The sequence below is a fragment of the Amphiprion ocellaris genome, chromosome 4 (assembly GCF_022539595.1).
Source record: "Amphiprion ocellaris isolate individual 3 ecotype Okinawa chromosome 4, ASM2253959v1, whole genome shotgun sequence".
Classification (NCBI taxonomy): domain Eukaryota; kingdom Metazoa; phylum Chordata; class Actinopteri; family Pomacentridae; genus Amphiprion; species Amphiprion ocellaris.
The window spans coordinates 34,292,925-34,310,504 of NC_072769.1; the positions used below are offsets into that span (position 1 = coordinate 34,292,925).

Consider the following 17,580-nt stretch of genomic DNA (forward strand, 5'->3'; position numbering starts at 1 on the left):
GTTGCGGGGGGGCTGGAGTCTATCCCAGATGACTTAGAGTGAAGGCAGGGGACACTCTGGATGGGTCACCAGTCTGTCACAGAGCTACATATAGAGACAAACAATCACTCATATTCACACCTACAGACAATTTAGAATCATCAGGTCACCTCAGCATGTTCTTGGACTGTTGGAGGAAGCCGGAGAACCCGGAGAAAACTCATGTATGCACAGGGAGAACATGCAAACTCCATGCAGAGGTGATGACGTGAACCGGGGATCTTTTAGCTGCGAGGCAACAGCGCTAACCACTGATCCACTATGCAGCCCCATGCCCAGCCACACCAGCGCCATATGAAAGCATGTTGTCTTTACAAAATCACCAAAATTCAACCATTTATGAGCCAGAAAAGTAAAAAAAAGTTTTAAACAGTCTTTATACTACTCAGCTGTGAGGTCATGAAACATTACTAAATCTAAGCTTTAAACAAATTCTAATACAGATACATAACAAATAATAATCCTTTTTTTATTTTACAAATGCACCCTAAATGAATAAAGTTTATTTTTATTGCTGAATATGCATTTACTTTTTATCTCTCTCTGTTTACAAAGAGGCTCTCCATAGACGTTTGCTCTGTATTCATTTTGGTAGGGGTTTGATTAACAGTTTCATTTAACCCGAACTCTAACCTTAACTGACAGAGTCGAGTGTCGGAAACAAGCACAGACGCCAGTGATGGGAAGATAACCTAGCCATTTTTCAAGATAAAAAAACCTGCACATTCTGCCGGAAACAAAATAAAACACCAAGAAGTGCTTATTCTTTCTGTGCAGCCCGGTACCAAACAACCCACGGCCTGGTACTGGTCTGCGACCCGGTGGTTGGGAAACGCTGACGCAGAGGGTTAAAGGTAAAATCCAAACGTACCGTCGTGCTGCTGGAGCAGCTCGGTTCCTCCTTTGTAGCGCTGCTTGGCCAGCTCCATCCGGGCGGGAGGGTTTTCTGGACTGAACACCTGAGAGAAGTTAAACTCTCCTTCGCCGTCCCACCAGCCGTTGGCCTGAGCGACGCTGCGCAGCTCCGGATGTTCAGCCGTGATCTCAGTACCAATGGTCAGCTGGTTGGAGATGTTCTTCACCGGATCTGAAAGCAGGAAATCTCTGTGAGTGCGGTGAAGAACCTGAAAATCTTCCCTCATTAGAGTGAAATACGCACTTAGTGTAAAACATGTTTCACGGTAAATGGAGCAGCTTGTGAGGTTTATCTGAAATACACTCTGAATTATACAACCATCTATATAAGCTGTGGTCTCACGGTGACAACGAAACGAGATCTAAATGGGTTTTACGTACTATGCAATTTAGTTTCCACATTAAAGAGTCCGTAAGTATTTAAATATTTCATATGGATTTTCAAACCTCACGTGTGGTTTGGGCAGATTAAGCGGCAGAGAACTCGATGAACAACTTCAGTTTGGTTTATCTGCAGCCTTAAGGACGATACTGACTGTCACGACTGAGGTATGAGGCGACGTTCATGGTTCTCAGAAGATGAAACTTTCAGACTTGTTCCTCTTAAGCTTCTTTCAAACATGCATTTCTTTCTGATGGCAGCTTCACATCTGAATGAGCACCAAAAATCTGACTTTTCTGCATCACTTTCAACATGTGTGACCTGCATGAAATCACTTTAACAAGATTACAACACACTTTGAGTTGGGTGAAGTGATTTAGGCAAGACGTCTCCACATTTTGGTACCATTTTCTGCAAAATCACAATAAACCCATCTCATTTCTTTTGCTCTGTCACAAACTGAAATGTCCATAAAATTTGAGCTTTGCTGCAGTGAAGACAAGAGTCTGATTAATGAGACTCACTGATCACAAACAGGAGCTGAAGTTTAGTTTGTTTTGGTCTGAGATGCAGGTGTTGTAGTGACATGCGGTAGTTCTGAATGCTGCACAGAGAACGTTCAACTTTAAAATTTGTTTCTGCACAGATTGATTGTTTATTGTTTATGTCACAGCTTCACTTTAAAATTGTCAGCTAAAAATCACAGAAGCTCTACTGAAATATGATCCTGAAAGGTCTAAAGAAAAGAAAGAACAGTTTAACATTTTTGGAAATATTCTTTTTCTTGTTCATGACTATGAAGAAGAGGTCTATGAGGTTGTCAGATACCCAGCAGAGACACCAATAAGATCCCATAAGAGCTGCAGAAAGGCAGGTAGATGTCATCTTTGGATCGAGCTACATGACCTGATATTTTCTGTTTCCAACCTTTATGCAAAGATAATCAACCCAGCAGGAGTTTTTCATGTTTCTATTCAGAAATTTCTGCAAAGTCCTAGTAATGTTTTCAGCAAGAAGTTGTTTTTAAGCTCCCAGGAAGTTCTTCTTAAAGGCGGGAAAAACTAAAGAGATTCTAAACCTGTTTGGTGCTTAAGTTACATTGAGAACATCCTTCCTGTGTTGTCATGTAATACTGTGGAAATGTTTTACAGAACAATGTTCAGTAATGTGTTTCCTCAGCAACATCCTCCGAATATTGCAGGTAAAATGTTCTGACTTTAAAAAAAAAACAAAACATTACAGGAATGGTTTATGAAAATCACGTAAGTCCTTGAGAACATCTTGAAAACATTTTTTTTTTTTTAAATGCTGCTTGGAGAACATACTTTTGGCGTTATCATGTAACGCAAGCTGGGGCTTGACAACATCCTTTAACCCATTTCAGTTAACATTTAACCTGATAGAAACATTAATTAAAGAAATAGACATGCCTAATATGTTGGTTGAGTATTAGATTAACCCACTGAAACACAACATTATGCCAGTGGGTTTGACAGGAATTTTATTTTCTTAAAAATAACCAAAATGACATAAGCACTGTTGCCTGGTCTGGGATCTTTCTGCATGGAGTTTGCATGTTCTCCCTGTACATGTGTGGGTTTTTTCTGAGTTCTCCAGCTTCCTCCCACAGTCCAAAAACATGCTGAGGTTAACTGATGCTTCTAAATTGTCCATAGGTGTGAATGTGAGAGTGATTGTTTGTCTCTATATGTATCCCTGTGACAGACTGGTGACCTGTCCAGGTGTCCCCTGTCTTCACCCTCAGTCACCTGGGATAGATTCCAGCTCCCCATGACCCTAATGAGGATTAAGCGGTGGATAGATAATGGACGGATGCTGGATTGAATGGCGCTTGAAATTCTCAGATTTCAGTTTTGTTGGGAATATTAACCAAATTCTAAGTAAAAAGTGTGACATTGCATCAAAATAACTATGTTCTACATGTCCTGTTTTATTTACTTTAACCATATTCTGTAAAAAAACATGTAAAAAATCATGTGCTCTGTATTGCAACAAAGATATCATTGCTGATTCAGATGTAACTGATAGCAACAGTGGCAAAAATTCTGTGACTTTCCGGTTGAACTGCAGGCTGTGTTTACGTGTTGAAGTATTTTCAGTCTGTCAGCTTCACAGTTGTGCAGCAGCGCCGAAAGCATCAAAACAACAACCACAAACTCCACTGTGCACCTTCAAACATGCCAAACCTTCAGCCTCACCTGACACTTTCTGCGCCACCCACAGCCTCCCGGCGGTTTCCAGCACCCAGGCCTCGGCTCGGTCCACCAGCAGGAAGGTGTTGTGGTAGCTGAAGGGTTCTGGAGTCTCCCTGCACTGGCCGCCCTGACCGTGCTGCTCCAGGAGGCCGGTGATGACCTGCAGCGCCGCCCAGGCACTGTCTCCTCGCTCCAGGCCCAGTCTGATGGACAAAACCCTGCTGTTATCTACCGTCTGATCAGTTGTTGTTGGGAGGAAATGCTGCTCAGTCACTTGGCTGCTCTCCACGCCGGCTCGGTGTTTTCAGACACGAGCTGCCTGTCATAACACGCTCCTGACAATCTACACACCCTCCTGATCAAAGAGGATTAAGGTAATACTTCCACTGCAAACTGTGTTTAATCAGCAGTCACATTCATTTCCCTTCATTGCTGAGCTGCTTTTTTTTTCTATTATTGAGTAGTATCGGCTCACCTGACCAGGTCCATACCCAGCAGAGCCTCTCCAGGAGAGACCGTCTCTCGGGTCCAGACGGCTTCGTTCCCGATGCAGACTCCCTGGTCGTTGGCTCCCATCTCAGCCCCCCACATCCAGGCAGGTTTGCTGAGGACGACAGCATGGGTCTGCTCCACCTGAGGGATCTGGATGTATGTGCACTGCGCATACAAACAGTTTATACTGAAGTTATATTGGACTGCACAGTGACTTTAGAGTTGCATGCAGGGCTGCAGCATGTGAAGCAGAACATCTTATCACAGACATATCAGAGTTGCTGTACAATGCTAGCTCAATTGTAACAACTTTCTTTGTCTGTGTTGTTGTGTAACTTTGATGCCTCAGTTCAGATCTGAACAAAAAAATGAACATAAACTGACAAACTGATGGAGGCAGCGATAGATGAGCAACTCCCGTAAAGCAGTGAAAACATTCATAGCGCAATGCTTTAGCAACTGAACTGCAAGTCTGTCTGTATTTCCTTCACATTTTTACTCACTCTGGGCTTGTTTTTCACTGCAATAGTATTTTCAAATTTCCTATGAAATGCAACATGAAATTTCTCATGTGTCTGTCGGTTGCAGCCGAGTCAGTCATGGCTTCTCAGTTGTGCCGAGAAGCTCAGAATTTTGAATTATTTACAAATACTGGTTAAAGCAAACAGGTTATTTTTGGCAATTTATAAAAAAAAATGTGACAAGTCAAAGCATAGTTTGACACTGGCTTCCGTGATAGTCAGATGAGGAGACAGTCCAGCAATAAATAATCCTGCACATAACCTCAACAACCTGTCATTTTTTAACAACTTTAGATTGAATAAAGATAAAATGTGAGTTCTATTTACCGTCCAACAGGCTAAGATAAGCTAACTGTTTCCTGGCTGTAGCGTCATATTTAACAGTCAGACAACAGAGGTATCGAACTTTTCATCAAACTCTTTGTAAGAAAGTAAATAATAATAATCTGCATAAAATAAAATTTTAAAAAACTAACTCACAGGAAGTGCTTGGAGTTCAGAGGGTTAAACAACTTGTGTGATCTGTTCTAAAAGTCCTATTACATTTCATCAGAAAGTTGAATATCCTGTTTCTGATGTCTCACAATGTCAGGGTTTGAATCAGATGTCTGCTGTTACATTTTGAAGACCTGCATTTATCAGTTATCACAACAAAGTCTGACTCTCCAGACAGCAGCACGACTTCCTCCTAATCTCTGCTACAAGTTTCTACCTTCCTCGTCTGCCTGCATCACATCCCTTTAATAAACTTAGACAAATGTGGAATTACCAGAAGAAGGTAGACTCTGTGTTTAAGAAAATATCATCCTTTTAAATGTATTTTAAACATAGTTTGTGCTACAAGTGCCTAAATTTATCATCTCAAAAACAGGATATAATCACTGAGTGTCAAAAGGCAAATACACGATTTTACAAATGTTTTGTCTCGATATGTCTCCACAAACACGAGATCATAATTTCCCATTTTTATGCACACTAAGTCTTAAAAAACATCATAGAAATGTCATGAATTTAAAGTAGCTATTATTGGTGTTTTGTTGACAGCCCCATTGTGCTGTTTGCCTGTACAGATAAAACCACAGGTGGTTAGTCAGAACTGAAGAATTATGTTTTCAGAAAGAAACGTTCCTTTCAGGGGAGATCTTATGTAGACACATATTTAACCAAATGTCAGATATCGAGTTTTTAGGCTTATTGTTAAGGCCTCTCTAAGATACAGTTTGCCATTCAATATTGATACAAGAAACAACTCAGGCTGAAATATGATGTTTTTCATAAGAAACTTTCCTTACTGGCAGGATCTTAGTTGGTCATACATGAAATCTTTGGTCAAATTAGGAGGTTTTTAAGCTTTTTTCAAACTTGTATTGGGGGGAAAGAGCAGAAGGTCTCTGCTCAGGATGAAAAATACAGTTTGTTGTCAGATCCTGATACCAAAAAAATGAACATTTACAGGAGAACTGGATGTCAAACTGTATTAATGTGAAGCTGAGAGGCAAAACAGGAGTTAAAGTCACTTCTGGTTAAATATTAATAAGAAAGAATGTTTCGACATAAAGTCTAGCTGCAGCCTCAGATGGCGATATTTGGATATTTCATTTTCTGCACAGCACCAGAGCCTGAAAAGCAACTTGTCAGTGTGTTTTAAGTGACTGCGGGCGTCCTGGTGCTGCTTTACCTCCAGCAGGCAGCCTGGAGGGTGAGAAGCTGCAGGGTGGTGGGCCACCTCCTGCACCTCGTCCCGGGGTCGGTCCGAGTTCTTCCCAAAAATCACATGGTTGTGGTGAGATCCAGGGGGCAAGGACACAAAACAGTCACATGATGTGGGAGCCTCTGCCATCCTGTCAAAACAAACACAAACACATGAAATAACAGAGCAGTGGAGAAGTGAGGCTGTCTTTGGGGGGGAGGAATTAAAACTCAACTACCTCATGTACACAAACTAATGATAAGAGTGTGACAGTGTGTTGGACATCTAGCACACAGTGTCAGCCTCCTCCCTCTGACCATAATGTGCATGTGTGGCGTGAAGAGGAAGCGATCCCTCCGTTCTCCACCCAGCTTTTTGCAGAAACTCAGCTCCAGCCGGTGCACTGCCCATCCCTTTCACACAGGGATTAGGAGGCAGTCTTGTGCAGCACTTTACTGACAGTAATCTTCGCTAAATCCCACCGCAACGTTGCTTTATTATCGCTTTGCGACCACGAATCGCTTTCAATCCGGAAACAATGTCGCAAAAATAAATTAAAAAAAAAAACAAAACACACACACACAATGTCGCAGATGAATCCGGCGGCTGGAGATCCGTGTTTCTCCCGGAGATCAGGCCCAGCAGAGCCGCTCACCGCCTGTCACTGCTGCCCGGAGCTGTCCGCGCACGCCGCCGGATTTCTCGGGGCTCTCTGCGGCCGGATCTGCGGGGCGACCGTGCGTAAAGTGGGTGCAGGGGGAGGACGGAGCCGCTGCGCAAAATGTTTACCTTTTTTTTTTTTTTCAATGGTGGGAGCGCGCCGCCGGCCGGGAGAAGGCAGGTTGGAGATACCGTATCACGTGACCGCGCAATCCAAAGGTCTGTACTTAAAGGTCTCGTCTCGTCTGGCCACAAACTCAGATCACCGTCTAACTCGGTCCACACCTGTGTAAAAGCTGCTGCAGGCCGGAGGGATGATGCATCCTCCTGTTTATCTGCGACACTCTTAATTACAGTCGTGCTGTTAAATCCTGCAAGTTTGCGCAGTCCACTGTCAAAGCAGGATTTTAAAAAATCTTTTATGCTTTATTTAACTTGATATCAATAAAGAAAAGTGTGATTAAATGCAAAAATGCCTGCAGCCTTCACTGATGAGTTCATGTCTGTGTGACTTAAAGGATGATCTGCACCAAAAACCTCTGACCTTGCATTCACTCGAGTAAACAAGGTTGCATAAGGAGGAGACACACGTTGTTAGAAATATACAGTGATTTTAACCCTAGTGTCGTCCTGAGGGTCAAAACTGACTCGTTTTAAAGTTTGAAAATGTGGGGAAAAATAATTCACAGTGCAACTTCTGATGTCCACATTTTCAACATTTTTGGGAAATTTTTGGAAAAAAGAAATGTTAAAAATGTTTCTTAAGAACATTCACATAAAAATCAACCAAAATCCAGCGAATTTCACTGGATTTTGGTTGATTTTTTGTTAATGTTCTTAAAGAAACTATTTTAAGTTTTACTGATTTATATGTAATCACTTCAGATATTTTTAGGATTTTTGGAAGATTTTTACAAATTTTTTGAAAATATTTACAAGAATTTTCTTGCCAAATTTGGGGGACTTTTTTTTTTTTTTTTTTAAATAAAACTTTTAAGGGAAACTTTTGAGGAATTATTGGAATTTTCTTCCTGAAGGTTTTGCAAATTTTCTGAAATTTTGGGATTTTTTTTGCTGAATTTTTGGATTTTTTTCAGACAAGGAAACCATATTTTTTGGTGCCTGTAAATGAAGACAACAGGAGGGTTAAAAAGTACTTACCCCCACTTGGAAGTCTGCCCTTACGATCAATATAATTTAGCTTTTTGACGAGAATTTACAAAACTACATCTAGAAAGTAATGTCAATTAATAAATATAGACTGTGAAATAATTGATTGCACCTTTTCAGCACCTTAAAGTCAGCATTTTGTAGTTTCATCTTTGGCTGCAGTTACAGTATGGAGCCTCTGTGGATAGGTCTCTCTATTAGCCTGAACATCTGGACATTGTAATTTTACCCCTTTCCTTTTTGCAAAACTGCTCACAATATGTCAAGTCGCACAAGGGTCATGAGTAAACCGCCCTTGTCAAGTCCAGCGACAAATTCTTAGCTGGACTGAGGTGTGGGCTCTGACTCGGCTACTCCAGAATATTCCCGTTGTAGCCTTTAAACCATTTCTGTGAAGCGTTGGCTGTCCCCAAGTCCCAGTTCTCTTGCAGAAAGATTGTCCTCCAGGATTTCAATATATCTTGGTCCATTCATCTTACCCTCTACCTTTACAAATCTTTCCAGGCCTGCTCTGAGAAGCATCCTCACGCCATGATGGTGCCACCACCATGCTTCACAGTGGGATGGTGTGTTTATGATGATGTGCAGTGTTTAGCATCTGCCAAACATAGCATCTAGTCTGATGGCCAAAAATCTTTTTTTGCATTCATCAGAACAAAGAACCTTCTTTCTCTTCATTCTCTCATGCCTTGTGATAAATTCTAGTTGAGATTTATTATGAGCCTTTTCCAGCTGTGTCTTTCTTTTTGCCATTTCCTCTGATAGAACTCTGACTGGTGAAGAACAGGCAACAGTTGCTGTATTTACTGTCTCTCCCATCTCAGCCATTGAAGCTTGTAACTTCTTCAGAGGAGTCATAGTTGTCATGGTGGCCTCCCTTACTCCACTCTTTCTTGCATAGTCACTCAGTTTTTAAGGATGACCTTCTCTAAGCAGGTTTTCAGGTGCCATACTCCTTCCATTTATTAATAAAGAATTTAAATGTATTCCAAGCGATATGCAGTGACTTGGACATTTTCTTGTATCCACCCAATGACTTGTGCTTTTCAATAAACTTTTCAGAGTTTCTTGGAGTGTTCTCTTGTCTTCATGATATAGTTGCAATCAGTAAGACACATTCACTGCACTCAGATGATCTAAATTTCTCTAAGTGTGTGAATTCTAGCAACAACTGGCTGCATCTGTGTTCAATTAGGTTAGTCACTTTAAAGAGGACAAATATTTATGCAATCACCTATTTCACATTTTATGTTTTTAACTAATTGGTATTACTTTGTAAAAATGTGGACAAGAAGGAGTCTTTTTGTAAATTCTAGCCAAATATCTAGTTTTACCAATACATTAGCAATTACTTATGCAAGTACAAGCATAAAGCAATGTCAAAAATGAAACAATCACATGAAGTCAGCATTTGCATGAACACCACCACACATTTACTGAGTGAAATAAACTCTTTGAAACCAGCTCAATAAATTTGTTTTCATGTTTGCAGCAGGAAAAGGTCACAGTCTTCAGCGCTGTGACATCAACACTGCATACTACTGACTTTTACCAGCGCTCTGGATCACATGTTGGCTAATCAGTGTAATTAAAGTTGGGCCAATTCCTGTGTGTCAGTAGTTTATCAAGTGGGCGTCTCCCATCGCTGGTGTTTCATTGAATTATGTCGCTGACACTCCCTGTCTCGGTCTTTCTAGACACACTCACTCCCCAGCACCTTTCCCTGCTCTCTGCACTGCATTGATTGACTTTAAAAGGTCAAATTGCACATTTTAGTCATTAGTTTTTTCAGTAGAAAGTAATTGCACTGAAATGTCTTCACCGTAGGGTGTAGGGACACATTTGAGATTTTAAAAACGCAGTTTTTCAGTCTTTCCTGGTTCCAAAGTTGTGAGTTGCCTGACCATTAATTTGGTGTTTTTCTCCACATGCCATTTTATGTCTTCTTCTAGAGCCAAACAAAAATGGTGACTGAAAAATATCCACAAAATGGCATCAAGGGTAGATAAAATTAATAGAAACTATAGAAATAAAATGACAAATACTATGTATTGTTCTTTATTATCTGACTTTGTAGTTTTCTTCTGTCACAGTTGCTTCCATTTTAATGTATTTTGTTTCATGTTCCCTGTGAAAGCAACATACATTAAAAGAAAAAGCACCAATAAATCCATCACACCTACTTGCCCACCACCAGTAGTCAACATCAGCCACTAGCGAGTGAACATAGTGGAGATTTTAGCTTCCAAAGAGCTTTCATTTCACACAAGTACTAGTGGTACTAGTGGTAGCAGTACTCAAACAAAAACAAATCTAAATATTGAAGTGGTATTAATCTGCAAATAAATGCTAATGTTTCCTAATAGTAAATACAAGATGGATCCATCTTAAAAGTGAAACCATTTTTTAAAATGACTTCAACCTGTTCTTTCTAACAGCCAGCAGGGGGCAACTCCTCTGGTCTCAAAATTAAGTCTGATTGTATAGAAATCAATGAGAAAATGATCCTAATTTCACTTGATTTACTACCTCAATAAACATTTTCCTTAGTATTTTATGGTCTCAATCACTAGTTTCAAATCTCTGTCAATACAGCATGATGTCTATTTTGTAATTTATGTTTCCATGCACAGGAAAATAGACAATAAAGCATCTTTTAAGTTGTGGATATCATGATTGACAAGCACCTGTCTAAATATTTGGATACTGATACTAAAACAATACCTCAGCAAAAGCCTTAAACGGCAGGACAAGTAATGTAATAAATATAAGACAGAACATGGAATAAAAAAAAAGCAGGTCTGCACGATTCAAACCTTCACCAAAGGCTAAAATTTTCAGTGTTGTACGTTGCTGCCTGGAGGTTGTTGCTGTTGTGAAAATAATTGTGAAAACGGCAGCATGCAGATTGCAGAAAAGGAGGATAAACCTGCATCTAATGAGCGACCAGTGGCAAATTTATACCTTCAATCTACATTCAGTGAGTCAGATCATTTATATACAGTCTACAGCTGCTGCACAGGCCTCAACTGTGGTCCTGCCCTCCTCCCTCTGCTATTGGCTGGATTAACGAGCCTGCAGCCAATCACCATCCTACTAGGGGAATTTAAACCCTGAGGTCTGCTCTTCTAGGAATCCTAGCCATCTTTTGCCACCTGTTTTCACCAAGAGTAGTGTTTCATAAGCTATTTGGTTTGGACTTTGAATACAGCGCTCTTGTGTTGTTGCTAGGTTAAATGCAAGAGTGTTGCTAGATTTAAGTAACTCATAGGTTATTGCTGCTGTTTTTCTCTTTGCCTATGTTCTATTTATGTGATTTCAAATTTTCTTCAGGTTTATTTATTTATTTACTTATTTGTATTCATAGGTAGTCACGTTTAGGATTGTACCCTTTTTCCTGAAGTAATTTAGTTAGTATTGTGATTTTATTTCTACTTAGGGACTTTTGGTTTGCTGTTTTGGTCTGAAATCTCACTGTGACTTCTTCAACTGGTGATAAAAAAATGACTGAAATGCTGAGCTTGATTCTTGACATTCCTCCTCCAGTCTTCTGTCACCCTCGGGTCTCTTAGACCATCTTGGGGCTGTAACATTGACTGTATAGATGGATGAACTCTTCATGATGTCACCTACAGGTTTTCTGAACAGCAGTTTAAAGCTCCAGTCATTACAATCTTGTCAGCAACAACTGCAGTTAAATGTTTGCAGTAGCTTGTGATCAGTCTTTTATATCTTTGCAGAACAGTTTTAATTCGGCCACATCAGATGGTTTTTGAGCATGAACTGCCCTTTGAAGTTTTTGCCACAGTATCTCAATTGGATTTAAGTCCTGATTTTGACTACAAAACCTCAATTTTGTTCTTTTTGAGCCATTCAGAGGTGGCTTGCTTGTGTGCTTTGGCTCATTGTCATGCTGGATAACCTGTTTCACCCATAATGACCATTATAGCTTCTAGTTGTCTTTTAGTTTTACTGTCACCTCTTGCCAAATGTAGAACTTCAATTGGGAAGTTAGCTATAGAAACCAAAGCTGATTTTGTACCAGGGTTTAAATTTGTTTACTTCTGCTGTAAAGTTGCACATTTACACGTGTCATGGGGGTCTATGGGGATTGACTTTTGGAGCCAGTGCCAAGTGGTTATTTGAGGAACTGCACTTTTGCAGAGTTCCAGTTTTGCAATAAACTAGCCACCAAGGACAATATGGCTTTTATGGTTGTTTCCATATAATACTGTGAGGACAGTTGGTTTCCTCATTGCTCCATACAAATCTAATGCATTTGCTTTTTATCTTTCATGCTGCACTTTGCTGCATTTTGCTTTTATTGATACAAGAACCTTTTCACCTCAGCAAAGCTTAATGACTCTTTTGTGTTAGATTATTTTCTTGTATTCTTTGCATAAACTGAAAATACTCATTAAACACACATCTATAGGTATATTCTAAACAGCAAGTATGCAGAGGATGGATTTTTAAAATGCACATCATTTTTGTTTCTTGCTGTTGAAAGACCGTTACAGCCTTGCCGGATGCTAGTGTCTTTTATTCTAGTTGTCTTTAGGTTTTACCTTCACCTCCTTGTAATCGAGAGCTTTAATGTGGTTATTAACTATAAAGGCTAAAGCGTGTTTTTGCACCAGACTGTAAACATGTTTATTTCTGCTGTAAAGTTGGATATTTTAACATGGAGGCGTCTGGGGACTGACTCATTTTTAGAGCCAATTCAGGCTTAAATCAATTATTCCCAGCAGTTGCCAGTGAAAGATAACCACTGATACTTTAACTGCAAATGACATTATGGCAAAACTTTTCTCTTGATTTTTATTTTTACTTTCTAGAAATTACCATAGCTGACTGCATAAACCGGTAATGCAGCTCACAGTAATCCCATCCACTGTACAGTAATGCACAACACAAAGGAAATAACTTCACCTGTGTTAAAAATGTGTTTTTGCTCTACCTAATAATAGGAACCCGCTCGGCTGCATTGCAGGGCCTGACACCATTCTTTCAGTGTCATTTCCAATGTCAGTACCAGACTGCTGTTGTATCGTTAACTAATCGCTCATCTATATGCATACCAGCACATTCCGTTCTTAAAACTGACTCGTGATGCATCTGTAAAGTTTTGGTGATGCAATCAGACTTACTGAAGCGCTTTAATAACAGTTTACATGCTGGTGAGCACATAGGAAACAAGGAGTGCCAGCTTCGCTCCTCCAAACGTTCGACTGAAGGCTTCGAGATCAAACACCTGGACCCCACCGGTGTTCACTTGTGCCAGGTTTGAAGGAGGTGTTGAGTTATTTCTTGAAGGTAAGTGGCGTTTCCTCATGGCTCATGAGGAATGCTGAAGGCAACAGGGCCCAATTTGCTGAGAAATGTCTGAGAAGACAACCTGTTACCTGAACGGCAGAGCGGCTACTTCTACTCCCTCTCTGGCCTTTCATCTCCTGCAGCGTGCTGACAAGCATCGCACATCCTGTCTGCCCTCACACAAAACACCATGAGAAGTAAACACCCACCTGAGCCAGAGGCAGACACACCCAGGCAAAACCTCGCACACGTATACACTCACACATCCACACCGACAAACAAGCACAGACAGAGTGAAACTAAACGGACGAGTGAAAAACAAACCTTGTAAATACGCCTATATATCAAACCACCCTGACAACAAACACTTACGCTGAGTGATGAAGTGATGATTTAGGACGCACAAGATGGGCTGTGGATGTTTTTGGCCTTGTAGAAACTTATATTTGAGTGGTTGAACTTTATCAAAACAAATTCGTAATCCTGATTGAGCGTAACATTACATCCGTCTGGGTCTACCTTCACCCAGTGGGTGCAAATAAGACGGTGCAAACCACGCAAGTGCAAAGATTTCATCAACTTATCAACACTGCGTCTGGCCACCATGATATGTTTCCCAGAGTCGCCATTTGCACATGTACACCCACAGCACTAAGCTAAAGATTTTGTACGTTTGTAAGCCCTTCTGCCATGTGAGGCGGAGGGCTGGCCGGAGAAAGATGAGGGGTGTTAAGGGACGGAAACAGCTGGTGAGAAGCCCAGAGGATATTAATCTGAGGGGGGAGACAGGATGGCAGCAGAAGAGGCCGTCTAATAAAGCATGGTATTACTTCTGCAAAGGTGTCTGTGTGTTTTCGTCTGTCTGTCTGTCTGTCTGTCTTCCTGGAGGATTACTGGTGAGCTAAGAAAAAAAAAGTTGGGTGTCTGTGTCCAACTGGCTACTACAAATTTAAAAAGTTTCCTCATGCGAGCAGGTTTCTTTTGCAGTTCTCAGTTTATGGCTGTTGGCAAATCTGTGATTATCCAGCGAGGCAAGTTTTTACAACTCGCACAGAGAAAAAAAAAAAAAAGAAAGGAGAAGGGGGAGTTTTGAAAATTAGATAAAATAAAGCAATCCAAATTTTCCTCCAGAGCAATTAAAGTTCCGGTTAAAAGGCAGAAGGTGGAAGATGGGAGGGGAAGCTGGGCGGCATCAGTCGCACAGACAGTAATGACGGCGCCACTGCTGTTTAACAATCAAAGATGGGAGGCGGGGGCTCGCGAGGAAGTCTCTCCTCGAAAAATACAGGTGTTTGGTACAATCAAAGCTCAGCTCGCAGAAATGACTGGGTTTGAAGTTGAAAGGGGAGGCAGGAGGAGAGGGGGGCTACTGTGGTGAGTGAGTCCCTGTATGAGAGGGGGAAAAAAAGTGACTCAGAAGACAACTGTGGGCTGGTCTCTCCTCCGGGATTTTGAATAATTAACAAGGATAAGGAAGCTGACTACTAGGTGCTTACTGTTTACTTTGCTTGGATTTCTCGTTGCCTGTGGAGGGGAAGTGAGGCTTAGCTCTCTGGAGGCTGGCGTGTTGGCAGGAGGATTTGTCTGGGACACCGGTGTGGTTCCCGTGGGACTAGAGGCGAGTCAACCCAGCCAGTCGACCAAGTGAACCAGAATCAGAACCGGCTCCTTACGGTGGGAATCCTGTGTACAAAACAGGAAAGCCCCGAGTTGTATATATAGAAATAAACTCTCACACACAAAATGGAAACCTTCAGGGAAACGACAGCAAAAGCTCCAAAAACTAGTTCCTGACTAATTACTGTAATCAGATATACAATAGATGCTAACGAGCAGCGATACGGTATGTTTAGGGTGTGTAGAACATGAGAAAACAGCTACAGGAATAGTAAGTCAGACCTACTTACAGCTGCTGAGAAACAATTTAAGATTTTGTGGATTTTTTTGGTTGACAGCTGAGCATAAAAACAGGAAAAAGTGGACAAAAATCCACCTACATACACCTATAAAGCTCATATATTTCACATTTTATACCCGTGAAGTGTGAAAACAGAGCTTTTATTAAGGCTAACCTTTAAAGTTTAGGCTGTTTTCTGAAATTACCACCTGAAAAAACATACTCACATTCAACAGTGAGGCCAAAGTGAACTCTATGGATCAGAAACACTTGTGAAAAATTAGTAATATAATACGTTTTCTGTGCCTCCATCACCACACCTGAGCATGATTTGAAAAACTACAGCAAAAACTGACATATTCTAATTAGGGAGTAAATAACAACCTTATATCAATGAATGTACATTTAAACTTCTTTGTTTCATGTTGTGTTCTAACAGTAGCTTATTTATTTGTATTTTTATTCTTCTGTAACCAAGTTGATTTGGCCACATTTTGATGCGAAACAAATTACTGTGTTATTACCGTGTTAATACTCAATTGTTACCATGTTATTAGAAGTTATCACCAAACTGTTAACACTTATTACTTATGTTTTTATGAGTTATTACCAAGTTGTCATTTTTTGTGTGCTTTAATTTTAATCTGTTTATGTATATGTAAGAAGAAAAAAATAAGTAAAGATAAAAAAAAACAAAACGAGTAAGAGAGACTGATGGTATTTATCCTGTTACAACAATTTTCAGCTGCAACTCAACTAAATATGATGCAACAAAAACAAAGCACATCTGTTTTAATCACTGTAGGGAACCTTTTCATCGTCACATCAGAAGTACAGTCTGACAACAAGATACAAGCTGTAAACTGGTTGGCAGATTTTTAACTTTTACTCACATAAAGGCTTCTTCCCGCCGTGTCCGACCTCTCTGCTAAGCTGAGCTGCTGGTTGTTTGTTGCAGCAAGACAGACATGGAATGAGTTTCCTAACATGTCAGATTGTGTCTTTAAATAAATGAGCATAAAGAGGCTTATTCTTGACCTTGAAAACAGAGGGAAAAAACATCAACTTCAAATTCAGCACTCAGTAGACAGAGTTTACTCAGCTGTGTGGAGATTTTCATTTGCTGAATTCATTTATTCCTTTATTTTTTCTCTGTTGTTGTCTTATAATAATGGGACTCTGTTGCACACTATTAGAACTTCAGAATTTTCATCAGATGGCGCGAATATTTCTGTTTGAAAGAGTTAACGATTATAGGTTGACTGGGGTGATTTTATAGGGGAGTGCATCTGCAAAGAAATGCAAAATAAATAACAATAAAACATTTCTAAAAAACTGAAAATAAGCTGCTTGGAACCTTTCTCATATGGAGTAACTTTGGTAAAGACATCAGAAATAGATTTTGCTTTAGATGACATTCAGATCTGGCGTTGCACTCAGCACACAGAGCTTTGTGCTGCTGATTTAAATGACATTAATTCTGGTTTTCTTACTGAAATATTTCCAAGCAACTGTTTTCTTTTTCAATCAAATCATCCTTTTCAGTGTTTGTCTCGTTCATTTTGTTGTGCACATGTGGAAGCTGAAGGTCAACAAACTCTGTCATTAAAATAAAAAAAAAATGTAACCAAGAACTCTTAAATAAAAATGATCATCTATCAGACATATTGCTCTTGTAGTTTCATTATGAAAAATGAGAACGGTGTGAGTTTTGTTTTTGTATCAAGCAGCAAAAAAAGTTCCTGTCTGAGCTATTTTGCCTCACTTCATATCACTTTTTCTGCACACATTGCCATGCTGATGTTAAAGCAATATATCGTGCAGCCCTACAAGTTTACACTGTATACAGACACTTAATGGGGGTCAAATTCCTTTTTCTTATTAAAAAAAAAAAAAAAAAAAAAAAAACACCACACGAAGATAAATCCTGTAACTTTCAAAGTAGTTTTGTAACTTTGGGACAGGGCTGCACGAGCTTCTTCCATCTTTTGTAATCGATCTGCAGAACTAAGACCGTTGGAAGTGTTCTGCTCTGAAATAATTCCAAAGATATGAAGGTCTCATATTTACTGCACAGACATGAGAGCAGCTTCATCTCAACTTTCAGAAAGAGAGCGACCGAGATCAGATTACAGATTTAGGTTTTCACAACAAAGGTTGAGGGCCGACTGAAGGCAACACACACCTGTACGTATTTTTATTCCCTTATTCATCAAAAATTAATGTACTTTGTTCTGAGTATTTTCACTGGATTTTCATGTCTGTAGTGTATTGTGGCTTTA

The 17,580-nt window shown here is 40.1% G+C and overlaps 1 protein-coding gene across 6 annotated transcripts in view; it reads right to left on the minus strand.

Annotated features, from left to right (window-relative positions):
- The window catches only part of scrn2 (secernin 2), a 49,769-nt gene that overhangs the window by 6,503 nt on the left and 25,686 nt on the right, over window positions 1–17,580 (minus strand). The window contains exons 1-5 of one of the 6 annotated variants that reach the window (XM_055009682.1): window positions 7,045–7,195; window positions 6,244–6,406; window positions 4,028–4,209; window positions 3,556–3,755; window positions 911–1,126 (exon numbers count right to left, since the gene is read on the minus strand). In XM_055009682.1, coding sequence (XP_054865657.1) covers window positions 911–1,126; window positions 3,556–3,755; window positions 4,028–4,209; window positions 6,244–6,405 — 760 coding nt within the window. In that variant the 5' untranslated portion in view covers window position 6,406; window positions 7,045–7,195. The other 5 variants (XM_035952685.2, XM_023279952.3, XM_023279951.3 and 2 more) reach the window with 5 other exon arrangements.